A 26,882-nucleotide genomic window follows, 5' to 3' on the forward strand; every position below is an offset into this window, starting at 1 on the left:
TTCCGTATCGTGAGATGGAACTTCCTTGCCTGGAAGCTGTCACTGAATACAAAGCGTCCATTCAGTTAGTCAGCCTGAGATCTCCTATCAGAGGGCTGGATGCTGTTTAGATTCCATGGGAAGAAGTGGGCTGTGGCTTCCCTGATTGCAGTTTAGGTTGAGCAGGTTGTTCTCTCCTGCTGAGATGGCTGGCTGGCTTCACCAGTCAACATAAGTGCTATGTGTGGTACTGCTGGGCTGGCATGGTTCCCTTGCATCATCCTAATCCATGAAATGTCACTGTCATCAACAGTCTGAAATAGGTCCTGACTGAAAGGATGAGACAAAGGCTTGCAACTTCAATTTGCCAGACACTGCTGCAATTATAATACTGAGCCACTTATTAAAAACTTAAGTGGTTTCTGTCCTGTAGAAAAGGGCAGAATGTGATCGTCAGTGTCCCATGGGAAGAGTTGATCAATTTCCTGGAACAGTGGGAAACAGTGGTGAGGAACATGATCTTGATCAGCTCCATCACATGGCCTGGGGTTAGGACACTCGGATGATCTGTGTCATTGCTTCTTCATCTGCTTGGTTTGGATCCTAGAGACAAAGCATAATAATGATTAACATCCTTTGTAAAAGCAACAGGGAACTCGTGGCTCTCACTACTTATCACCAAGGGAATATACACAACTTAGCTAAGTAAACCAAAGGCCTGTAATGCATCAAAGTCCGCATACATGGATTGAAATGCAGCTCCATTAGGAAACAAGAGACAATAAACCTTATTCTTAAAAGGATTGCAAGTCTGGCCTGGCACTCCATTACTGAACACTCCAGAGCTAATAGTGTATCTCTTTCCTAAGAACCTGTGCTGTGCTCTACCCTTAAGGTTTAAGGGTCCTGAAGTGGCTAAGAAAAAGACCCAGAGAACTATGTCACGCTGTATTTTTGTGTCATTATTTTCTGATCATATTTAAATACTGAGCACTCAACAGTGCTGGAAAGGACACTGGAATTTATTTACTTTAATGCACTCATTTTGGAGCTAAATCTGAAGTCCAGATGGGTAAAGTGATTTGCCTGGATTAGAGTAAAAAAACTTAGTCAGGAGCCCAGCAAGGACTAACTCCTAAATTCCTTGGCTCCCCTGCTGCCTCTCACTTAAAATCTGCTGTGTTAAGATAAGGATCAGTCCTTGGAAGCTTTGTGCAACACTCCACAATAACCTCCTTCAGTTCCTCCACACCAAGACTCTGAAGCCTCAACTGGCATTATCCAAAAAAAAAAAGCTACATGATTTCTGGAGGTGGCAGGACCGGAGCTGGGTCTTAATCAGTGAACAAAGACAATAACTAGCATTTACTGAGTTCTCACCAGGCACTAGGTACTGTGCTAAGTAGGTACCTCTTGTGTCTTACTGCATGAAATCCCCACAACATTCTTGTGCAGTATCAACAGCAACTCACTTTACAGGTGAAGAAATTGAGGGTAAAAGAAGCTAAGTAACTTGACTGAGGTCCTATTGTTAGCACCCAGAAATAGGAATTCTTGGCACAATACCCATGGATGGTACTCTACATCTATACACTGCATGAAAGAATAATGAGAAAGGAAGGGCTCTCAGACTACAGAGGAGGAGGAATTAGTGCTCACGTGTGGGGACACTGAGGAATCCTACTCTGACTGTTGAGAGGGGTGATGAGGCAAAGTTGCTTAGATAGTAAGAGATGATGAACTAGCATGCCTCTTTGAGCAGGAGACTGACATGATTAAAAAGCATTATCTTATAAAGACTGATTTGGCAATAGCGCAGGTGAGACGTGATGGTCATACAGAATAAAGTGTCAGTAAATGGGAGGGATCCATTAATTCTACAAACATTTACTGAGTGCTTGTTCTGGACTAGGCATTATGCTAAATCCAGTATATACAATGGAGAACAAAATAATCCTTTACCGTCTACACAGCTTACAGTCTACTGAAGAAGACAACTACTGCATAATTACACAAAACAATTCGATTATTATTACACTCTAAAGAAAAGGAAGATGTGAGAAAATAATGGGGTAGAAGAGACCTACTCTGAATACGGCCCCTCAGATTTAAACCAAAACCTAAAAGTTAAGAAGGGGATAGCTATGCAAAAAGATGGAGTGAAAAGCTTTGCAGATTGGCTATTTTAAAGACAAAGGTTCTATGGCAGGAGATAGACCAATGAACAGTATAACAAGAGCATAAAGAACAAGGAGCAGGAGGAAATGAAACCAGAAGGAGGCAGGAGCTAGAACATGCAGAGCCTTCTTGGCCACGCTAAACATTTTGGATTTCAGTCTAAGCGCAAATGAGAAGGGGGGTGTGGGACGTGGGTGGAGTGGAAGGGTAAGTTTAAGCAGGATGGTGATATGCTACGATATACATTTTAAAAAAAATCACACTAAGATGTGGAGAATGGACAAGAGGGACAGAAGAATCAAATAAGGGGGACCAGAAGGCAGCTGTTATATTAAGTGAAGCAAAAGAAGAGAGGATTAGGGCCGGCCCTGTGGCTTAACGGTTAAGTGCGCGTGCTCTACTACTGGTGGCCCGGGTTCGGATCCCGGGCGCGCACCGAGGCACCGCTTCTCCAGCCATGCTGAGGCCGCGTCCCACATACAGCAACTAGAAGGATGTGCAACTATAACATACAACTATCTACTGGAGCTTTGGGGAAGAAAAAAAAAGGAGGATTGGCAATAGATGTTAGCTCAGAGCCGGCCTTCCTCAGCAAAAAGAGGAGGATTAGCACAGATGTTAGCTCAGGGCTGATCTCCCTCACAATAAATAAATAAATAAACAAATAAATAAATAAATAGGTTAATTAATTAAAAAAAACAAAAAAAGAAGAGAGGATTAGACCAGGCTGACAGCAGCTGGGAGAGAAAAAAGTAAACTAATTCAGATTATATTTTAGAGGTAAAACCACCAGGACTTCAGAAATTGGACAATTCTAGCTTTAGTAAATGGGTAGATGGGCATGTCACTTGTTGAGATGAGCGACTGGTTTAGGTATAAAAAAATAAAATAAAAATCAGGTTTTACTTTGGATATACTGACTTAAAAATACCAATAAGATACAATCAGTGGAATCAGATATCCTAAGAACCAGTATAATATAGTAGAGTAAGTGCTGGAATTATACTGCCTGGGTTTGAATTTCACTTGCACCATTTCATTAAGTATTTTACCTTAACTACTTAACCTCTCTAAACCCCAGATTCAACTGTAAAATTCTTACCTCATAGGGCTTGAAGTTGCTGTAAAGATTCAATGAAAAAAAAAACACATATAAAAATGCTAACATAATGGCTGGCACATAAGCAGTTAACTGTTAGCTGCTGCTGTTACTATTACTCTAAGACACAAGAGAACTTGTTCTTTGAAAATCAAGAAAAGAATTTCAAAGAATTAATAGGAATAACTGGCAAAGATCAGGGGGAGAAAAAAGGCCACTGGATTAAAGACCTTTAGTGCTTTTAAGATGAAAGGGAATGTAAGAGACACAATGTTGCACATTTCAGAGAATGTGATTGGTCCCTAGTGTGAAAATAGCAAGAGGACACTGTGAAGGTTTCCACCCAAGAAAATACAATACAGGCAATAAAGAGAAGAATGAAAGGTACAAGTCTTCTCACCTGCATATGGGGACTGTCCTTTTCCTTTGGAGAGAAAAATCGCCCACCTTCACCACGCTTCCGTGCCATGGCATGACGGTGCCGAGACTCATGCAGGTATTTCTAAAACAAGAGAAACAAAATGACTAGATAACTAGATAGTTATTTAATGCACAAATTCCATCCTCAAAAGTTTAGGACAACTGTGATCAAAGCCAGCAGGGGCAATTATGTCCTTGAATTATGGAGAAAACACTAGATAGCAGCTAACTATACATAATTATCATAAGAATGTGAATGATAAATGAAAAATAAAAAAAGATTCCCCAAAGGTATGGCAGAGATCACTACCTACCTCCCAATATATATCCTCTCCTTTGCTTTAATAACAGACCAAATTTTAGTAGGGCAAATGGCTACTCAGGAAAAAGACTGCATTTCCTAGCCTTACTTGCAGGTAGGTGTGGCTATGTAATTAAATTTTGGCTAATGAGATGTATGAAACTTCTTGAAAGTTTCCTTGAAACAGAGGATGCCTTTCTTTTTCCCTTTGTCCCTAGGCTGGAGCCCAAGAATCCATTTGGATTATAAATAGCATACTAAGAATATTAGAACAGTAAGAGAGGAGGAGAATGAGTCTTGAGGATTGTGGAGATTTGCTACCAGCCCAGGACAATTTATCTTTGAATTTCTTTTAGGTAAAAAAATAAATAAATAAATAAATAATTCTTATTTAAGCTGCTGTTTTTTTTCTTTTGTTATTGTAGTTACAGCTGCATATAGCAATAACAAATGCTTACTTGTACAAAAAATAACAGCTAACTTCAATCGTTTGGAATGCACTCAAGGAAACAAACCACATAAAAGGTAATTTCAAAGGCAGAACCCTGCTGTTCTCTTGCTATATCCTTCCTAATGTTATACATACCCTTCTTTCCTTTGGAATTTTCCCTTCTGCCTCTAGTTTAGCCCGGGCTTGTCTCCTCTTAAGTATACGGTGATACTGCTTGGCATTCACATAGAGAGGCTCTTCTTCAAGCATCTCTGCCCCAGGTAGAGGGATTCTTTGGATAGCTGGCACAGAGCCAGCACCAGGCACCATCTGTGTGAAGAGACAATCAAAGTTTATTAAATAGTGGCAATGAAATTTAGACACAGGAAACAGTTTCTTGGTCTCTGTTAATCTATTTTCTTCTGAATGCTACAAAGAGTTAACTTTTATAGGGCACTTAGTTAAATGCAGGTTCCTGGAGAACATTTACACTAAAGGTCTGCATTTTAAACAAACACTCCAGATGACTGTGTCATGGGGGGTCCAGGAGCCACACTAAGAAACGACACAACCATGTCCAAATTCTTGTCCATCTATAGGTCTTCTTTCTAGGAATGTCTGCTGCCATCTAATGGTCAGGAACAGGAATCATAAGACAATAAAACAGTACAAAGGAAAGTAGATACAGATTGACCAAGCACTACCAAATGCCTATGGTTATAGAAATAATTTAATCAAATAGTTAACTTACTGTATAATTCAATACTAATTTTTCAAAACAAACAAAAACAAAACATTGTACTAAATGTATAAGGAAACAAGTAACAGGTTCTTGTGCCCTACTCCCTTCCCAAGTATAACTGTGACCGGCTGCATTGTTTCTTTTGGTATCTTCCTCCACCTCTGTGTAAGCTTCTACTACTCATGCTTAATTTATCCATTTTAGGTACTGTATACTGACATCCTATTTTGACAAATGAGGATTTAGGTTTCACTCACACCATCCAACTCTCCTTCCCTATCTTTCCAATGTATTTACATCACACATTTTTTGGTTTCTCTATTGATTACAATCTTTCTAATTTTTAGCTTATTTCTTATTTCATTCACTATGGGTAACATATTTTCCACTTCCGGAAGATTAGTAGTTTATCCCTCCCTTTGTTATTTGAAGTCTGAATAAGATCACATAAAAGCAGATATTTACATCTGTTTATCCACTGCTATCTCTCTCTAGCACCTAGAATAGTCCCTGGCACATAGTAGGGGCTTAGAATGAATTATGGTTGATTGTAATGCTTATTGTAAAAGTACATCTCTAAGTACCCTAAGGATCAATCTCAATCCCAAGAGGTCAATATTATCAACAAGCTTTATGAGACATCAAATTTCAAGTTTAAGAAATTTTCAAAGACAAAGAGACATACAGAAAAATACACTACAGACATACGGAAAAGTGAGCTGAAGAATCAGTTTTCTTACCATGACCATCCCTCCTGAATTGACCACATTGCCTGCCACTGGCAGTGTCACAGTGACAGTCCCTTGCCCACTGCTGGTTGTGTTGGTGTTGGCTCCTGTCTGAACAATCTGTGCTCCTGCCAAACTGGCTGCTGGGATGGTGATCATGCCTGAAACAGGGACTGTAACTTTAAGAAAATAAAATATAAAACAAACAAAACACAGGTACACAGAAAGAAGGGAACACAGTTAGTCCCTCTTCTATCTGGCACGCACTCACTCACCCTGGAAAAACATACTAAACAGCATGAGGGGAGAAAAAGCACTCTCCCACTCTGCCTGGTTTGCTGTATATAATCCAAGTAATCACAATCTTTGTAATTCCATTAACTGTCTGGGTTCCAGTTCTGAATAAATCTATCCTTGAAATGGATACTTCCCTGGGCATCCCAATAACAGTTTTCAATGGGTGGCGAGAAAGTTCAGAGGCCTCCCCTTCTGTGGAGCAGTCTGACTACAGCTATACCTTCTGCTCTTGTACAATCTTGAACAATCTGCTTCAGGATGGAGATTTTATAAATTTATAATCTGTTTATCCTAAACTGACAATGAGCCAGCCAGTGGCAGGACTAAAACTTAAAATGAAATCCAGCATTCCGAGCCTCCAAACTATCAATAGCAGCACTGGAGGATTTGTCCACCACTCTTTTTTTGAGCTCCTGCCAGGGCTCTATCCACTTCAGGCCCTCTCCTGAGTCACACGACAGCACACTGTCACTGCACTCACTGGATCTTGTATACTGCTAAATTTTAATCACAAGTCAAACCTTTAGTTATGGAATCTAATTGAGATGCCCTTTCTAGATTTAACCGACAAATGCTTCCAAAAGCTCTCAAGTTCAATTTGAGTCATCTCCTCCCCTCTGATGTCCATTCTCCTACCAAGCCAAACAGATTTCATCTCTCCCTTGTTTACGCAACATCTATTCCTAGAACGTACCTCTAGAAGGGCTCTGCACTGTATTTATTTGTTCACATGTGTGTCTCCCTCATTAGACTAGAGCCTTTTTGAGAAGAAAACTCTTCTTTCCTAGCAAACTGCTACATACATGGTAGGCAGACAATAAGTCTTTTTATAATGATAATGATAATGAATAACGAAGTGGCCCAGAAAAAACACAAAAAACATAAGCAACAATACTCCAAATGCCAACTTGACTTCTGATCTATTTCTCCCTCTAACAATAAAAGAAACTCCATATTTCCAATCTTCTTTTTAGAAACATTTCTTCCCAGAAAGGATTAAAATCTTTATAATCCCTAGGACTTGTCTTCTAACAACCACTGTAGGAACTTCTACAAATGGAATCAAGGTTGGTCATGTACTGGTGACAAGAACTATCGAAGGAGACTTGGAGGAAATCTTTTTTTGTTGCTCAAAAATACGTTGTGTAGAGGTCACCACAAAATTTCTGAAGCAGTCATTTGCTCAAGGGATGAAAAAGCTGCCCACAAAAGTCCCACAGAAACAAATGGGCACACTTACCTTGCTGGAGAATGGTCCCATCTGCATTAACTGGCTGATAGACAATGGTCTGCCCTTCAGCAGTCTGTGCCACTTGCTGCCCCTGAACAGCAATCTGCTGCTGCGTCTGTAGGAAACAGATCATGAGACAACTTAATAGATTCCAAAGACACCACAAAGAACAGGACCATGTAGTTTTTTTTTTAAACATTTTTAATGGCTTTCTTCCCCATTTCTACTACATGTGAAATATCTGGCTTAGCTGTCTGACCCTGCCAAATCAGTTGTGCTGTTGTGTTGGGAGAGCTGGTGGAAGTACCTGGGTCTGGCCAGCGGTGACGGCTGTCTGGGGCTGCTGGATGATGATCTGCTGGGTCTGGCCCTGCTGGCCCTGCACCTGCACAGCCTGCCCACCCTGGATCTGGATCTGTCCAGGTGGGACCAACTGTATCTGTGGAAGAGAACACAGAGAAAGGTTAGTACCCTGATAACGCTGGTCTCTTGGTCCTGGAGCGTTAGTTACCAAATTCCTCTAGAAAGCAAGAAATGCTCTGATAAGGAAAAAAGACAGAAGTTCTGTTCTATTATGAATTAGAGATAACTTGTTTTCCATTTATGAAACAATGCGGGAATTCTGACCACTAATAATTTGACCACAATATCTCAATCTTGGATGATATTAAGGAATCAATGTCAGTTTTTTAAAAGATGATAGTGTTGGCATAGTTATATATTTTTAAAAGCATGTTCATTTAAAAATACACTCTGAAGTATTTTTTACAGATGAAATGATACTATGTATATTCAAGATAATCCTTGCGAGAGTAGGGGAATACAGACGAAACTAGAAAGAAGACTGATTATGTGTTGATAACTGTTGAAGCTGAGTGATGGGGATTTATCATACCATTCAGTTTTTGTCCGTTTGAAGTTTTCTATAATAAAATGTTGAAAAAAAAATTAAGTTATTTCTAATTTTTCTAACTCTAAGCTGGGATTCTATAAATATGTATATATAGAATTCTTAAACATAAAAAAAAGTTCAAACTATCATATTGGACACCCTGCAGTCATCATGTAGATTTAACAAATTAACTTTCTTCCATATTAGCTTCATTTCTTTTAACATTTTTAGATGGGAAGAATCCCATCTAAAGTTATAGTGATTACTATAACTAAATAAAACTGGTGACCATCCTTACAGAGCATATTTTACACATGTATATCCCTAAAATAGATGGTACTGTTTCATACGTTTATAAATTTCATATAAATGGTACCATATTGTATCTTTCTGCAATTTGCTTTATTCAGTCAACATTGTTTTCAAGATACAGCCAGCTGAAACAGAACTAGTACATTCATTTTAACTGGTATAAAGTATCACATTAAATAATTATACTCTAATTTATTCATCCATTCCCCTTAACATTTGAGTTTTTCTCCAATAATTTTTTTTTTTTTTTTTTTTGTGAGGAGATCAGCCCTGAGCTAACATCCGCCAATCCTCCTCTTTTTTTGCTGAGGAAGACGGCCCTGGGCTAACATCTGTGCCTATCTTCCTCCACTTTATATGGGACGCCGCCACAGCATGGCTTGCCAAGCAGTGCGTCTGTGCGCGCCCGGGATCCGAACCAGCGAACCCCGGGCCGCCGCAGCGGAGCGCACGCACTTAACCGCTTGCGCCACGGGGCCGGCCCCCTCCAATAATTTTATTTTTACAAAAAAAATTTCACACACAAAAAAATCAATGAACATATCTCCTTATGCAAATATATGAGTTTCTGAAGTATGTAAAAGTAGAATTCCTGGGCTGGCCTGGTGGCATAGCAGGTAAGTTCATGCACTCTGCTTCAGCGGCCCGGGGTTTGCAGGTTCGGATCCTGGACGTGTACCAGCTTGTCAAGCCACGTTGTTGCGGCGTCCCATATAAAGTAGAGGAAGATGGGCATGGATGTTAGCCCAGGGCCAATCCTCCTCAGCAAAAAAAGAAGAGGATTGGCATTGGATATTAGCTCAGGGCTAATCTTCCTCACCAATAAAAAAAAAAAAGAATTCCTGTGTTAAAGGAGAAGTGTGGATGGTAGGCAGCCTCTACAATGGTTCCTAGCTGCCTTCTGGTAATCAGCTCTTTGTGTAATCTTCCTCATGTGTGTGCTGGACCTAGTAACTCACTTCTAACAAAAAGAATATGGCAAAACTGGGATGTCACTTTTGAGATCAGGTTATAAAAAGACTGTAACTTCCACCTTGCCAACTTCTCACTCTCTCTCACTCCCTCTGAGGGAAGACAGCTGCCATGCTGTGAGCTGCCCTATGGAGAGGCCCACATGGCAAGGAACTGACGTCTCTGGCCAATAGTCAGCAAGGATATGAGGCCCACCAAGAGCCATGTAAGTGAGCCTGGAAGTAGATTCTCCCCCAGAGAATCTCGCATTGAGGGCGGCCCACAGGGTGTCAAGGGAAACTCTGAGTCAGAGGACCTAGCCATGCTGTGCAAGGACTCCTGATCCACAGAAACTATGAGATAATAAATGTTTGTTGTTTTAAGCCATTAACTTTTAGGATAATTTGTTATGCAGCAATAGATAACTAATACAATGTGTCAAATTATATTCCTCTTATTCCTATGTTCCAGCATCCTCACCAATACCCAGTATTGTCATTAATGTTTTCTAGTCTTTTGCTGATTTAATTTGCCCATTTCCTTTTTGGCTCCTGGGCCTAGATAGCTAAACCTCAGATAGTAATACTGGATAGAGAGGGATCCTGTTTTATCCAAATCTATTTTCTTTCTCTTTTTTTTGTTGAGGAAGATTCACCCTGAGCTAACATCTATGCCAATCTTCCTCTATCTTGTATGTGGGTCACCACCACAGCATGGCCGCCGACAAGTGGTGTAGGTTCACGCCTGGGAACTGAACCTGGGCTGCTGAAGCGGAGTGCGCTGAACTTTTAACCACTAGGCCGTGGGTTTGGCCCCCCTCTTTTCTCTCTTTTTTAATGGCTATGGCTAATTTATTAGGAGGGTCATCATAAACCTGACAAGAAAATTGAAAAATATTACTCAGAAATTTTTTAAAACTAAAAAAAACTGCAACATTTTAACTGTTGGGTGTATAGAATCTTGTTTTCACATAACAGCTACTAGACACATTTCTTTTTTTTTTTTAAGACCAAAAGAGAAAGCATTTAGGAATGTCCCACAGTTCAAAATTTCTATTATTTTCTATACAAGTACACTCCCAAATGCTTCAGAGTCAGAGTACACAGCTACTAAACACAGCTTTCCCCCACAACACCCTCATCTCCCTGCTCTTCAGTTCTTGAATCAATCATTCATTCATTCAATCAGCAGAAAATTTTGATCTGGGCATTGTTTCAGCAGAACAGGGAGTTTGGAAGTAGAGAGGGTACTCTCATCTATCCAAAGATGGATTTGTATACACAGGTTGCTTTTCCATCCATGACTTCATCCTGGGAACCCCCTGGTCTGGAGAAAAGAGGACTTGCCTAGAGAACCTTAAGTTATCACAGAGCTAATCAATTGTAGGTAAAAGACCTGCTGATGGAAGGGAGGGAAATCAGGCCAGTGCTTCCATGTCTCCAAGACATTCATGGATCTTCCTTTGCTAGGAGATAGTTTGCCCAAGCCTTTTTTTTTTTGTTTAATTGTGGTAAACTATACAACACACAAAATCTAGCATCTTAACCATTTTTAAGTGTACAGTTCAGTGGTATTAAACACATTCATAATGTTGTGCAACCATCACCAATATCCATCTCCATAACTCTCTTCATCTTGTAAAACCGAAACTCTATACCCTTTAAACAATAATCCCCCATTCCACTCCCCTCCCCAGCCCCCTGGCAACCACAATTCTACTTATTGTCTCTAATTTTGACTACTCTAAGTACCTTCTATAAATGAAATTGTACAGTGTTTGTCTTTTTGTAACTGGCTTATTTCATTTAGCATAATGTCCTCAAGTTTCATCAACATTGTAGCATATGCCAGAATTTCCTTCTCCCCCTTTTTTTTTTGCTGAGGAAGATTCGCCCTGAGCTAACATCTGTGCCAATCTTCCTCTATTTTGTATGTGGGTTACTGCCACAGCATGGCTGACGAGTGGTGTAGTTCTGTGCCCGGGATCTGAACCTGCAAACCCAGGTTGCCGAAGCAGAGCATGCCAAACTTAACCACTAGGTCACGGAGCTGGCCAGAATTTCCTTCCTTTTTAAGGCTGAATAATATTCCATTGTACATATATATCACTTTTGCTTATCCATCCATCTATTGGGTTGCTTCCATGTTTTAGCTATTGTGAATAATTCTGCTATGAACACAGACATACAAATATCTCTTTGAAATCCTGTCTTCAATTCTCTTGGGTATATACTCAGAAGTGGAATTGCTGGATCATATGGTAATTTTAAGTTTTTGAGGAAGTGCCATACTGTTTTCCACAGTGGCTGCACAATTTTACATTCCCACCAATAGTGCACAAGGGTTCCAGCTTCTCTGCATTCTCACCAACACTTGTTATTTTGTTTTTTGTTAGTAGCTATTGTGATGGGTATGAAGTGGTATCTCATTATAGTTTTGATTTGTATTTCCCTGATTAGTGATGCTGAGCATCTTTTCAAGTGCTTATTGGCCATCTGTACACCTTCTTTGAAGAAATATCTATTCGAGTCCTTTACCCAATTTTTAAAATTGGGTTGTTTGCTTTTTTGTTGCTCAGTTTTAGTTCTCTATTATTCTGGATATTAACTCTATATCAGATATATGACTAGCAAATATTTCTCTCATTCTGTGGTTGCCTTTTTACTCTGTTGATAGTGTCGTGTGATGTACAAAATTTTTAAATTTTCGTGAAGTCCAATTTACCTATTTTTTTTCTTTTGCTGTCTGTGCCTTTTGGTGTCATAGCCAAGAAATCACTGCCAAATCCAATGTCGTGAAGCTTTTGCCCTATGTTTTCTTCTAAGACTTTTATAGTTTTAGGTCTTACATTTAAGTCTTTGATCCACATTCAGTTAATTTTTCTTTATGGTGTTAGATAAGGGTCCCACTTCATTCCTTTGCATGTGGGCTTTCAGTAGTACTGATTTTTTTTTTTTACTGAGAAATAACTGACATAACATTATATTAGTTTCAGGTATACAACATGATTCAATATTTGTATATACTGCAAAATGATCACCACAGTAAGTCTAGTTAACATCTGTCACCATACATAGTTACAAATTTTTTTTCTTGTGATGAGAACTTTCAAGATCCACTCTCCTAGCTACTTTCAAATATGCAATTCAGTATGATTAAATGTAGTCACCATACTGTAAATTACCTTCCCATGACATATTCCTTCTATAACTGGAAATTTGTACGTTTTGACCCCCTTCACCCATTTTGCCCACCCCAACCCTCTCTTCAGCAACCACCAATCTGTTCTCTCTGAGCTTGGTTTTTTGTTTGGTTTAGATTCCACATATAAATTAGATGATTTGGTATTTATATTTTTCTGACATATTTCACTTAGTGTAACACCATTAGGTCCATCCCATGTTGTCCCAAATGGCTAGATTTCATTCTTTTTTATGGCTGAATAATATTCCATTGTGCATGTGTGTGCGCGCGTGCCTGTGTGCACACTGATGGACATTTAGATTGTTTTCACGTCCTGGCTATTATAAATAATGCTGCAATGAGTATGGGGGTGCATATATCTTTTCGAATTAGTTTTCATTTTCTTTGGATAAATACCCAGAAGTGGAATTACTGAATTACATGGTAGTTCTATTTTTAAATTTTGGATGAACCTCCATACTGTTTTCCATAGCGGCTACACCAATTTACATTCCACCAACAGTGCATAGTATTGATATATTAACAATATTAAATCTTCCAATCCATGAACATGGGATATGTTTCCATTTAGTTATGTGTTAATTTCTTTCAGCAAGGTTTTGTAGTTTTTATCATACAAGTCTTTCACCAACTTGGTTAATTCCTGAGTATTTTATTCTTTTCGAGGCTATTGTAAATGAAATTGTCTTTCTAATTTCCTTTTCAGATTGTTGTTAGTGTAGAGAAATGGCACTGATTTTTTGTTGACTTTTGTATCCTCCCACTTTGCTGAATTCATTCATTAGTTCTAACAGTTTTTTTGTGGAATCCTTAGGATTTTCGACATTTAAGATCATATCATCTGTGAACAGATATAATTTCACTTCTTCCTTTCCAATTTGTATGCTTATTATTTCTCATTCTTGCCTAACTGCTCTGGCTAGAACTTCCAGTACTATGTTGAATAGAAGTGGTAAAAGCAGACATCCTTGCCTTGTTTCTGATCTTAGAGGAAACACTTTCAGTCTTTCACCATTGAGTATGATGTTCACTGTGGGTTTTTCATATATGGCTTTTATTATGTTGAGGTAGTTTCCCTCTATTCCTAGTTTGGTGAGTGTTTTTATCATGAAATGGCGTTAAATTTTGTCAAATGCTTTTTCTGCATAAACTGAGATGATCATGTAGTTTTTTTCCTTTCATTCTGTGTTTTTGGTGTATTAACACAGTAGATGAATTTTTTGTATGTTGAACCATCCTTGCATTCCAGGAATAAATCTCACTTGATCATGGTGTATAATCTTTTTAATATACTCTGAATTCAGTTTGCTAGTATTTTGTTGAGGAGTTTTGGATCAATGTTTTTAAGAGATATTGGTCTGTAGTTTTTTTTTTTTTCCCTCTTGTAGTATCTTTGTCTGGCTTTAGTATCAGGGACCGGCTTCAGAGAATGAGTTAGGAAGTGCTCCCTCCTCTTCAATTTTTTTGAAAAGTTTGAGGACTGGTATTAGTTCTTTAAAAGTTTGGTGAAATTCACCAGTGAAACCATGAGGACTTTTATTTGATTACTGATTCAATTTCCTTACTAGTTATAGCTCTATTCAGATCTTCTATTTCTTCTTGGTAGCTTGGTGTTTCTTGGAATGTGTCCATTCATTTAGGGTATCCAATTTGTTGACATACAGTTGTTCATAATACTCTCTTATAATCTTTTTTATTTCTGTAGAATCGGTAGTAATGTCCCAACTTCCATTTCTGATTGTAGTAATTTAAGTCTTCTCTGTTTTTTTCTTAGTCCATGTAGCTAAGGATTTGTCAATTTTGTTGATCTTCTGGTTTTACTCATTTTCTCTATTATCTTTCTATTCTTTACCTCTGCTCTAATTTTTATTATTTCCTTACTTCAGCTAGCTTTGTGTTTAGTTTGTTCTCTTTCTAATTCTTCAAGTTGTAAAGTTAGGCTGTTGATCTGCAGTCTCTCTTGTTTTTTTAATATAAAAGCATTCATAGGTATAAATTTCCCCCTTAATACTGCTTTTGCAGCATCCCATAAGTTTTGGTATGTTGTTTACATTTTCATTTGTCTATATGTATTTTTAAAATTCTCTTGTGATTTCTTCTTTGATCCATTGGTTATTTAAGAATGTGTTAATTTCAATAAATTTGTGAATTTTCCAGTTTTACTAATGTTGTTGATTTCTAACTTCATCCCACTGTGGTCAGACAAGATACTTTATCTGATATCTATCTTTTAAATTATCGAGACTTAATTTGTGACCTATACACGTACCCTGGAAAATGCACCATGTGCACTTGGGAAGAATGTGTATGCTGTTGTTGTTGGGTTGAGTATTCTGTACACATGTGTTATATTTAGTTGGTCTATTTTGTTGTTTAAATCCTCTATTTCCTTATTTATCTTCTTTCCAGTTGTTCTGTCCATTTATTGAGGAGGGTACTGAAGTTTCCAACTATTGTTGTAGAGCTTCTCCCTTTAATTCTGTCAGGTTTTGCTTTATATATTTTGCTGGTCTGCTATTAAATGCGTAAAACTTTATAATTGTAATATCTTCTTGTTGTATTGAACCTTTTATTAATATATAATGTCCTTCTTTGTCTCTTGTAAACCTTTCTGATTTAAAGTCTCTTTTGTCTGATACTAGTATAACCAACCCTGCTCTCTTCTGGTTACTATTTGCATTGGGTATCCTTTCACTTTCAGTCTATTTGTGTCTTTGGATCTAAAGCGAGTCTTTCGCAGACAGAAAATAGTTGGATTATACGTTTTTATACTTTCTGTCAATCTCTGTCTTTTGACTGGAGAGTTTAGTCCATTTAATCCATTAAAGTAGTTACTGATAAGGAAGGACTTATTTCTGTCATTTTGCTATTTGTTTTCTATATGCCTTATAGGTCTTTTGCCCCTCATTTCCTGCATTACTACATTCTTTTGTGTTTAGTTGACTTTTTGTAGGGAAAATGTTTAAGTTACTTTCTCATTTCCTTTTGTATATATTCTATAGCTATCTTCTTTGTAGTTATCTGAAGATTACATTTAGCATCCTAAAGTTGTAAAACTCTAATTTGAATTTATACCAGCTTAACTTCAATAACATATGAAAACTCTGCTCCTTTATAGTTTCATCCTCACTCCTTTTGGTTGTCGATGTCACAAAATTACATCTTTATACATTGTGTGCCCCCAAACATAAACTAATAATTCTTTGAAATGCATTAGTCTTTAATATTGTACAGAAAATGTGGAGTTACAAGTCAAAGTTCCAACATTACTAGCTTTTAGAGTAATAATTCAAAAAATATACTAGTCTCGGGCCAGTGGCTAGTCCCGTGGCTTAGTGGTTGAGTGTGCATGCTCTGCTGCTGGTGGCCTGGGTTCGGATCCCAGGCGCACACTGGCGCGCTGCTTCTCCAGCCATGCTGAGGCCACATCCCACAGGCAGCAGCTAGAAGGATGTGCAGCTATGACATACAACTATCTACTGGGGCTTTGGGGGAAAAAATAAATAAATAAAATTAAAAACTATATATATACTAGTCTCAAATCATGTATAAAACAAAAAGTGGAGTTACAAATCATTGTTACAATAATGCTAGTTTTATAAATGCCCATGTGTTTATCTTTATTGAGGCTTTTATTTCTTCATGTGGCTTCAAGTTACTGTCTAACGTCCTTTCATTTCACTCAGAAGGACTCCCCTGAGCATTTCTTTCAGGACAGGTTTATTTGTAATAAACTCTCTTAGCTTTTGTTTATCTGGGAATCTCTTAATTCCTCCCTCACTCTTGAAGGATATTTTTGCTGACTACAGGACTCTTGGTTGACAGTTATTTTCTATTAGCATCTTGAATATATCAGACCACTGCCTTCTGGCATCCAAAGTTTCTGATGAGCCATCTGCTAACATTTGTATTGAGGATTCCCTGTAGGGGACAAGTCACTTCTCTCTTGCTGCTTTCAAGATTCTCTCTTTATATTTGACTTCTGAAAGTTTGATTATAATGTGTCTTGGTATGGGTCTCTTTGAGTTCATCTTACTTGGAGGTTGTTGAGCTTCCTGGGTGTTTATATTCATGTCTTTCATCAAATGTGGGAAGTTTTCAGCCTTTATTTCTTCAAATATTCTCTCTGCCCCTTTCTCTCTTCGGGGAATCCCACAAACGTGCATGTGGATCCACTGGTTTTCTACCTCTTTGTTAGACATTTCCATTTTGTTCACACATTGCTTTCTTGACTTTTGAGCATCTTTCTTTAGGACCGTTATTTTAAAGTGCTTGTCTAGTAGATCCGTCTTTTTCAAGGACAGTTTCTGTTGATTAAGTTTTCCTTTGAATGGGCCATACTTTCCTGTTTCTTTGTATGCCTTGTGATGTTTTGTTGAAAATTGGACATTTGAATCAAATAACGTGGTAACTGTGGAAATCAGCTTCTCCCCCTTCCCCAGGATTTGCTGTTCTTTGTTATTGTTTTCTTTTGTTGTAGGCTGTCTCTGGACCAAGAATCAGCCTGAGGTGTAAACTTAAGATCTTCTCAGGTCTTTTCAGAGCCTGTACCTTTCCCTGGGCATGCACGGTCACTTTCTAACCTTTCCCATATATGGAGTTGCTTTTGAATATCCTTTAGTATCTTTGAATATCCTTTGAATATCTTTAGTATCTGGCTCCCAAAAGGGAGAAAAGATGGAAGGTGGGGAAGGGGAAGCGTGCTGGCCTTTTAAATGCCCAGGAAGTCACCTTAACTGGAGGGGGAGGAGCTTATAGCAATGGGGGAGGTGCAACAACAGTGGCTGCCCACCCCTTTGTCTGCATCTCTGTCATCAGAAGCAGTAATCAATGATCTCTGATATCTGGAGGACAGGGGCCATTTTGCCCACCCCAGTTTCTATAAGCTATGTGCAAGCTGCTCCAAGAACCATGCACAGTTGCCTGCCAGGGGGCTGGGTAGCTGCTACTGGTCTACCAGTTGAAACTGACTTCAAATTACCATCTAAGTTTTCTCCTAGAAGTTACAAGCCTTCATCAGATTCTAGAGTTCCAAAATAGTTATTTACATCAGATTCTGCCAGTGCAATTGTTGTCTAATTGGGGAGACAGACTCCTGGGGATTCCCCCTCCACAATCTTGCCAGTATCCTCTGCCTAGGTCTTCTTAACTACTGTTTCCAAATACTAAGCTCATAGTTGGCACTTAGCAAGTGTTGGTAAAAGAAGAAATAAGTAAACAAATTTATTTGGTGATCTGAATCCATTTTCTTGTGTTCTGGATAGCAAGGAACACCTGTTATTGGTCATTAGGGTTCCATCTATTTACATTCTTTGCCCATTTTTCTACTGGATTGTTATTTTCACACCAATAGATAAAAGTTCTTTATGTATTCTGGATACAAACCCAGTTATACGTGTAAAAAATATCTTTTCCAAGTCTGCACCTTATCTTTTACCTTCACTTGTGATACATTTTGATGTACACAAAAATTATAGTCAAACCAATTTGTATTTTTTATGTCTTTAAGAAATCTTTCTCTGCCCCATACCATAAAGAAAATTCTCCTATAAAGAGAATCTAAAAGTTTCCAAGTACGCTTTTTTACATTTAGACCTTTAGTCTATCTAGCAAGTATTTTTGTATACAGTAAAAGGTAGAGATCAACTTTCCTTTTCTTTATCATTCTTAAACCATTTCTTCACTGATATTTTATATTATTTTTTTATATATCAACTTCCATTACTCTTGCACCTATGTCTGGCCTCTCTACTGCAGTTCCACTGTATATTTATAAGCCAGGGATCTTAACCTAAAATTGTACACAAAATTTTGCACATATCTGGACATCTGCACCTCTTCTAAGAAGAGGGCATAAGTTTCACTGGAATTCTGAAGTAGTGAATGCAATCCAAAAAAGGTCAAGAAGTACTGTTCTAAAAGCAATGGTCATTCAAAAAACACTAATGAGAAGCAAACTCTTACAAAAAGGGGTTGAAACTTTAAGCATTCTAAGGAAGGCTATGGAATCTTATCTAGAGGCTTATTATATATGTTAACAATAATTTTTCCAGGATGGTTTGATTAGTTACAGTGCTGCTTGGAGGGAGGGGAATAAAATAAATAACCTTTTCAAAGTCTCTCAAAGGCAAAAAAAAAACTCTCCATAAAAATCATAGAATTTAGAGCTGGAACGAATCCTAAAAATCACCTGATATACACTGGGTTTTCGGATGAGAAAACTGCCTATTACATGACTTAGCCAAGATCAGAAAGCTTGTTTAGTGGCAGACCTGGGAATGAAAGTCAGGTCACCGCAGTCGCAGTACACTGTTCCTAGCACTACATCACACTGTGTGGAGAGGAAGGCGTGGCAAAGGGGTGGAGAGGAGGCAATAAGAGGAAGGACAGAAACGAAACAGCAGTGCGGAATTGAAGAAAACGTATTTAAAGCCTCATACATTGATGCATGGAGAAATGGGGAAACTATTTTTAATCCTAACTACAACTCTACCTTGGCAAAAATATGCCAATAGCCTTAAAAATGCTATTACCTTTTGCCCAAGCAATCACCCTACTCCAAAGAAATTATCCTAAGAATTAATACAACTGAAAAATAAAGCTATCATGCTCAAATACATTTACAGTAATCTTACCTACAAAAGCAAACAAAGAAAAAGAAAACAAAACAACAAAACCCTAAATACGCTTCATAAATTGTAAATTCTGATTCACCAAATTGACCATTATGAAGGAATTAAAAATGAGAAAATCATGTGGAAACAAGTTAAATTTTAAAAAAAGAAAAGCAAAAAGAAACTACATGCATGGTACAATTGTGTTCAAAAAGTATGCATAAAAACCACAAGGGAATATGCAAAAATTAAAAATTTAATTTATCAGGCAGTGTGATATAGCTGATTTCTTTTAACTTATATTAAATTCCTCCAGAAAAACTAAGACTTTAATGTGATCATTATAACTGTTAAAACAAAACATATAGACATAGTAAAAAGTTAATAGTCCTCCCTCATCTCTATTTCCATACTCATAAACACATATACCCATAGGGTTTTGGCTATTAATTACAAAGATGCAATCATATAGTACGTATTTTTCTTCAAATTATTTTTCACTAAAAATACTTCAATATTAATCATCTCCATGTCTACAGTTCATCCTTTTTATCAATGACATAATACTCCATGTATCAATATAGTATGATTTATTCAACCATTTCCTTATTCTTTTCTTATTAATGGACATTCAGGTTACAAAATATTTTGTTTGTACAATCCTGCAATAAATATCTCTGTAGATTTCTCCCTATGTATTGATGCTTTTCTTCCTAAAGGATAGATTCTCAGAAGCGAGTCAGGCAGATCAAAGATTTATGTATTTAATAGTGAGATGCCTTTCCAAAATGACTTCAGAATTTGAAATTACCAAAAACAATGAGTGTTTCTGTTTCTCTACACCCATTCCAGCACTGGATATAATCACTCTAAATTAATTTTTGCCAATTTCACGATAAAAATATCCCTCTAATTTCAAAATTTGATGCCACAGAGTTGTACCTAACATTCCTACATAATTTTAATCTCTTATACATCTTTGTGTTGTTTACCTTTGTGTTCTGTTTCTGAATCAGTCTTTCCAGTGGATTTATCTAACTACTTTATTGGTCTGTTTCAAGAATCAGCTTTTATTTACCCTTTTCACATTTTTCTTAGTTTTCTACTTCATTAATTTTAACCTACTTTTTTGCTCATTTTGTTCTTTTCCTAACTTCCTCAGAGAAATACCATTCATTTATTTTCAGTTCTTTTAAAATAAAGTATATAAGGTTATAAATTTTACTCTAAGTACAGCTTTAAGTGTGTGCAATGGGCTTGGACTAAAATATTTTCTTTTTCATCACTTGCTAGATAACTCAAATTATAAATTACATGGAAAGAAATGAAAGGGTAACACCTCTGACCAAAAACAACAATCTCCAAAGCAGATTGTAAATTCCCTTCCCCTGTGCCTAAAAGTGCCAACAAAGGTCACACCAATGAATTACTTCTATTAAACAGAGATTTTCATCTCTTTATAATCTTTACATCGTTTCAAGATCATGCCTAATATCTCAGTCCCTATCAGAGATGTCCAATTTCTGTATAGTTCTGCTTTATATCACTGGTACAACAAAGGTGGAAAATCAACTACATACAAATATAGAGGGTAGGAAGCAATTAAATGCAATATCATTGTCAAACAGTTTGTAAGAAACTATTCTTTAAAACCTCTTCTGATATTCTGTCTAAACATTTTTTTTAATACCACTCACCTGCTGCAAACCCTGTGTCCCAGATACAGGTACTTGCATGATTGTTTGACCTTGTCCACCAGGGACAGCCTGAACCATGATGGGCTGGCCAGTTGATGTGATTAACTGGCCTCCACTGACCTGTACCATTAATGGCTGCCCCTGGACCTATAACAAAATAAAATAAGAACAATGAAATAACATAAGACACAAAATGGTTTTTACCAAAAGACAATCACTGGAACTATTCTGTTGCCTTGCTAGAAGGGGAAAAGGTAGCAGAGACCATAAGAAAATAGGTCTCAAGTCCTTGTCCTCAAGTTATCTTCTTGAAATATCTACGATATCTTTGACTAAATGCCAAGTTGAATACTTTAAGGTCAGATATAATGGAGTATATCCAGAGTCTTTGGGAAGTCTCAATAGATATAAGGCATTTATCACCAAATACAGGCTAAATCCATGAGAAGCATTTAATCAAAACATCAAGGCTATTTGTCTTTTTAGATCAATACCTGGGAATGGTCTCTACTGAGGGCTGGAGAGCATGCCCAAGAGGGATAGCTGATGGTGGTTGAGTGCAAATTCTAAGTAACCCGGAAGGAGTAAATCAAACTACACTCAGCAATGACTCCAGGAGGCTGGGTAGCAAACAGCCCTAGAAGTTTACGTGGAAGACCCTTTATCCCCATAATCAGTCTCTCAAGCATAAACGAAATGTACACTTTTTACCCTCTTCACGTTACGCTGGGAATTCTAGTCTGGTGGTTTGAAGAGCCCACTAGTGAAAAATGCGTAGAAATATTTTCTGGTCAGTTTGTAATCTCTGTGGTGGAATTCCTCACATTAGCTATTCTGCAATATCTGCACAGTTATTTTAAATTTAACAGAAGCAATGACAAATATGGAAATTACACAGAGCACTCAATCATACTAAAAACCTCCCAACTTTCAAGCTACTATGAGCAAACAGAATATTCTGGAAGCCAGGACATTGTAAGTGCTCTGTAACATCTTGAGTCCCAATACAAAAATACCTAGCTAACAGAATGCTTTCTGGAAGTAAAAAAACAAGGCACGTTAGAAGTGAAAAGGAATGTTCAAGAGAATAGCTAAAAGTCCAAAACTTTCATTTTCAGATTCTATCTTTGTTTGGAGGAATTATTTGTAACAGAACAAAAGAATATTTGTATGACTAAAACATTCATTCTTAATGCCAGCCAAAATATGTTCAAATAGAGGTAATTAGTTAACATAAAAGATCAATCTGTCCTAGATGAGTAGATTAGATATTAAGACTCCCTCCCCTCACCACCAACACCAATGTATCAGAATCTTCAGGAACATTCAAATCCTAGGTTTTGTTAAACTGTTCATTGAGAAATTCCACTTTACCTTCAAGGACTGTACAATCTCCTTCTCTCATGTTTTCTCCTTCCCTTACCTCCTCATCCCAAATCAAATTCCCTTTGCTAAACCAATGCTTGCATATGCTCTATCGGGAAAGATTTTTCAGAATATTTATTGCATGAATAACTGAAAGAACTATTTAAAATTCTCCAAAATAATGAGACCCCTAGAGGAAAGATTTCCATGAAGTGTTTCCATTTCTTTGAAATAAAATCTACCTAAGTAGGAAACATAAGTTTTAAGGCACAACTATTAATAATTTTCTGGCTATCCATCATCTTAACTTCTCCCCTCATGGACATGCTATATGTGCACACAATAAACCATTTGAGACTCTGTGGAGCCCACTGTGTTTACAACATATGAATGATTACAAGGACACATGCATCAGACAAGAAGCCATACAGTTAAGAGCATGTTACATTCCCATTCCACAAGTGGTTAATGACAATACTGTTTTATATATCAATAAGATGAAGCAAGCATGAAAAACATGAATAACAAGCTATTGAACTTTGAGATTTGAACATAGTTTGGGAGTACCTACAAGCTCAGCTTCTTTCAGCCTAATTTATGTTCAGAATTCGCTGTATACCATCATCAAACACTATGGGTGACAGGTGCAGGAGTGGGGCTGAAAGGGTCAAGTGAAATGATTATTAACAAGGGGTAGTTAACTGCAGGATGCCTAGAGCACTAGTAACAAAGTGAGATGCCAGTTATATATTCTAGGTCCTACTCTGAGTTATTTCCATTCAATGGAAGAAAAAGAGGGCACTCAATCTTGCCAATTTCTCAAAATTATGGTCAGTCAAAGCAACGTACAGACAGAGAAAAGACTAATGCTTCTACTCCTATTTTTATATAGGAACTGGCCAAAATACAACTCTAATTTAGGATGTTTAACTTCACCATACTAATGTTAGGAAACTGCAATAGTTAAGTAAGAATTCTTATGGTGGCTTTAACACCTAAGACTTAAAGAAAGCGTATCCCACCTCTGTCCAACCAAGCGGTATGGGGTAATCTTTGCAGATCTAGTAGTAAGATAGGTCATGATTTCCCCAGGAAAGATAGTGAAAAGGCAGCAGTTAAGAGATCAACAAGATTCAGATTAGATAAACTTTGCCAAGTACAATGATTATTTTGCAGTTGAGTTGCCTTTTTAATAAAAATAAAACACAACCTAGCCTAGTTAATGTGCATATATTTTCTTATCCACCAGTATACTACAAATTTATGGAATTTTACCATGCACTCTGATTACAGAGTTTGAGCTCTAAAAAGGTTCTAATGCTGCTTGTAAGAATTTCTTCCTGTTATTTACACTGCTTCTTTCCCAGGCATTCCCAAAGAAACACACTAGCCAAAGGCAGTTTTCAGAAAATTGATACTAGGGTCACTATATGACTTGGTGTGAAACATTAGGAAACCAGCAGCTTGTAAGCCTCAAAGACAAGTTAGCAGCTTCAAAGACATGCAACTGACTTTGCCATTCTTCCTTGAGATCCTACCACAAACAGCACCAGACATGAGGAGAGGAGAAGTCCATGCAGTGCTTACAGAGAATCAGAGAGGGCACCACTACCTGGAGGGTCTGGACTTGCTGGCCTGAGGCGGATGCCACCTGGGCCTCAGTCTGCAACTGGACAGCAGTGACACCACCCTGCTGCTGAGAACAGGAACAGGAAGAGCTTGAAATGTGTCAGGAAGGAAATGTATAGTTCAAGACATGAGATCACCTTACCTCTTGCAGGAGAAGAAGGGAGTCTTCTTTCACCAGTCCCATCCTACACAGGACTTTCACACTGTACAGACTCCCTATACTGAAGCTGTTTTGTGGAAGGTAGGAGGATTAAAGATAACAGCCCTTTGTCACCAGAGTGGAACTCAAAACACTTTTATGACTCAAAAAACATCAAAATAGTTGTCATCATTAACATAAAAACTTTTAACAGTCTTTCCCTCCAGAAACAGGCATCTGATCCTTCTGCTTATAGTTATTTTAATGCTCTTTTTATTTCCTCAAATGAGTTCACAAGAACAAAGTTATCAGGTTTCAACAGCCTTGAAGCTACAATGAAGAATTTCTGGGACTCAACGCAATCACCAGAAAGAAAGAAAGAACGAATCACTGTGAACCAAAATCATCTTCATGAGGTCACTGCTCTTCTGCCCCAAATCTAAGATTACTTCTACTCAACTGGACTACCTTAGAAGCAACGTTTTCAGTGATCCAACCTAATTTTTATATCCTCTAATGGTAAGTTCTGACAGAACAAGAATTCACCCACCAGGACACTGGTATGGATGGAGGGCCCTTTGTGGAGTCCCCTTTTCTAAGCAGGCAGTAGAAGGAAGCTGCCAGAGCCACAGCAGCTGTGTGGAAGGAAAAGCTAGAAAAGGAATTTAAATAATTAATCTCTTGCTCAAGAGTAGCTCCTTCCTTTGATCATTAATTAGCTAGGAACAACTTACCATCAAAACTTCCTTTGCCCTCCCTACTAACTGCTCTTCTATATTATGTAAGTTCCATTTTGGAAACAAAACACTCCCAATCTTGGCCTAAGGTCAAATAAATAATAATAAATTTCTTCTAGAGAGAAAAACAAGTGAAGTTTTACTAAAATAAAGCCAGGTATAAAGCATCAGAAAATGTAACCTCTGTATGAAATTCAAGAAAGCAACCTATCTTAATTAGGAATAAACCAGCAGCAGGGAATTCCTTTCTAATATGTGCTTATCCATTAAGAGCGGCTGTCTGAATGTTATCCTCATATTAAACTAGAGCTTTGCAGAGTAAGCAACTATGGTGGATCAAAGCAAAGAACAGTGGATTTCTTGGAAGCTGACTACCTTAGTTTTTCTGTTGTGGCCAAAGTCTCACTAGATCACAAGCTTAGCTTAATCAAGAAGAGAAACAACCAAATTGAATTCAGAAAAAACAAAAACTCCAAATTTCCAGCTGAAAATAGAGCAGGTGTTTTGACTTTTAATAAGATAAGAGGGACAATTTACTATTAAACCAGGCTCCCATGAAGAGCAAATTCTAAGTGGTCATGGACTGGATAAAGCATTCTAACACAGAGAACAAAAGAGAAATCACAACAAATCCAATCTTCAAAAAGCACTTCAGCACAAGTCATCAGACTCGTTATTCATAAGATCTGATACCTCTCAAATCATTCACCAATTGAGTGGTGCTGTTATCAGCTCCACTGCTGTGATGTTTAAAGCAGTTTTACTCCCATACCTGCTGCTGAATCTGTCCAGCCTGTACAACAATCTGCTCTGTCGAACTATTGCTGTTTGCTGTATACTGCTCCATGGTCCCTCCAAGGTGGAATCCTGTCCACAGTGAGTTTCACCCCGGAGATCCGAGAAGATTGCGAGACGCACCCCTATTAAAAAGTTTGGGAAAGAAACTAAAGTGAGATTGTCAATAGAGGACCTGCCAGATGATTAACCTGATAACTTATCGCTGTACTTTATTCGCGAGAAAACAGAATAAGAGAATGGGAAATGTTTATATTCAGGATCATTTTGAATTAGTATTACATGGCACAACCATGACAACAATATCATAACGCTATTTCATGTTTTTAAAATGTTTTTAGTCATTTCCCATCATCAACCTTACTTTTCAGTACTATCAACCTGCACCTTAGAAATACTCATTAAGCTACAATACCACTTTGTTACAAGGCCTATTGAATAGGATTTTCAGGTCTGCACATGTACTTCAGAGATTAAACTGTTTCTTTAATTTGTAACACACATTTGCTGCTAGCCATACCAAACATGTTACTCTAGTCCACTACATATATATAGTAAGCAATTTAAAACTTCAGGATTTATTATTTAGTAAGTAAATTACCTAGACCTGAAGATTTTTTTTTGCTTATCAAAATCTCCATTAAATACTGTTAAGAAAGCAAGCCCTGGTGAAGATTTAAGAGCTTGCATTTTAAGCAAGAGCAAGGAATAAAAAGGAATTATACTAATGCAAAAATTATATTTATAGATAAGAGAGAAGGAAAAATTTTACATGACATATTAAGACTATGATTTTCTAAAAGGAACTTAAGTCTTCCCCACTCTTGAATTTGAATGCCTAATAATATCCCATCCTTTATTATATAATTTTAACTTTTTATCATGGCAATTTTCAAATATATACAAAAGTAGTGAGAACATTGTAATGAACCCCCATAGCCATCTTCCAACTTTCAACAATTTTCAATTCACGGTCAATCTTGTTTCACATATATCTAATCCACTTTCCAACCACCCCTGGATTATTTTGAAGCAAAACCCAGTCACTATATTATTCCAAAAATCTGTAAGTACTTGAGCACCTATGGCTAAAGACTCGTTGGTCTTTATGATTTTATCACAATGATATTGTGTCTCTACAA

At 37.6% G+C, this 26,882-nt stretch overlaps 1 protein-coding gene across 3 annotated transcripts in view; it reads right to left on the reverse strand.

The window, feature by feature from the left end:
* Positions 1–6: 6 nt before the first annotated feature.
* Positions 7–26,882, reverse strand: part of NFYA (nuclear transcription factor Y subunit alpha) — a 32,127-nt gene continuing 5,251 nt past the window's right edge. The window contains exons 2-10 of one of the 3 annotated variants that reach the window (XM_058554427.1): positions 25,718–25,865; positions 24,050–24,136; positions 21,076–21,222; positions 7,713–7,844; positions 7,415–7,520; positions 5,890–6,056; positions 4,564–4,737; positions 3,657–3,758; positions 7–582 (exon numbers count right to left, since the gene is read on the reverse strand). In XM_058554427.1, the coding sequence (XP_058410410.1) occupies positions 529–582; positions 3,657–3,758; positions 4,564–4,737; positions 5,890–6,056; positions 7,415–7,520; positions 7,713–7,844; positions 21,076–21,222; positions 24,050–24,136; positions 25,718–25,792 (1,044 nt within the window). In that variant the 5' untranslated portion in view covers positions 25,793–25,865 and the 3' untranslated portion in view covers positions 7–528. The remainder of the gene's footprint in view (positions 583–3,656; positions 3,759–4,563; positions 4,738–5,889; positions 6,057–7,414; positions 7,521–7,712; positions 7,845–21,075; positions 21,223–24,049; positions 24,137–25,717; positions 25,866–26,882) is intronic. The other 2 variants (XM_058554426.1, XM_058554425.1) reach the window with 2 other exon arrangements.

Source organism: Diceros bicornis, chromosome 14 (assembly GCF_020826845.1).
Source record: "Diceros bicornis minor isolate mBicDic1 chromosome 14, mDicBic1.mat.cur, whole genome shotgun sequence".
NCBI classification, from domain to species: domain Eukaryota; kingdom Metazoa; phylum Chordata; class Mammalia; order Perissodactyla; family Rhinocerotidae; genus Diceros; species Diceros bicornis.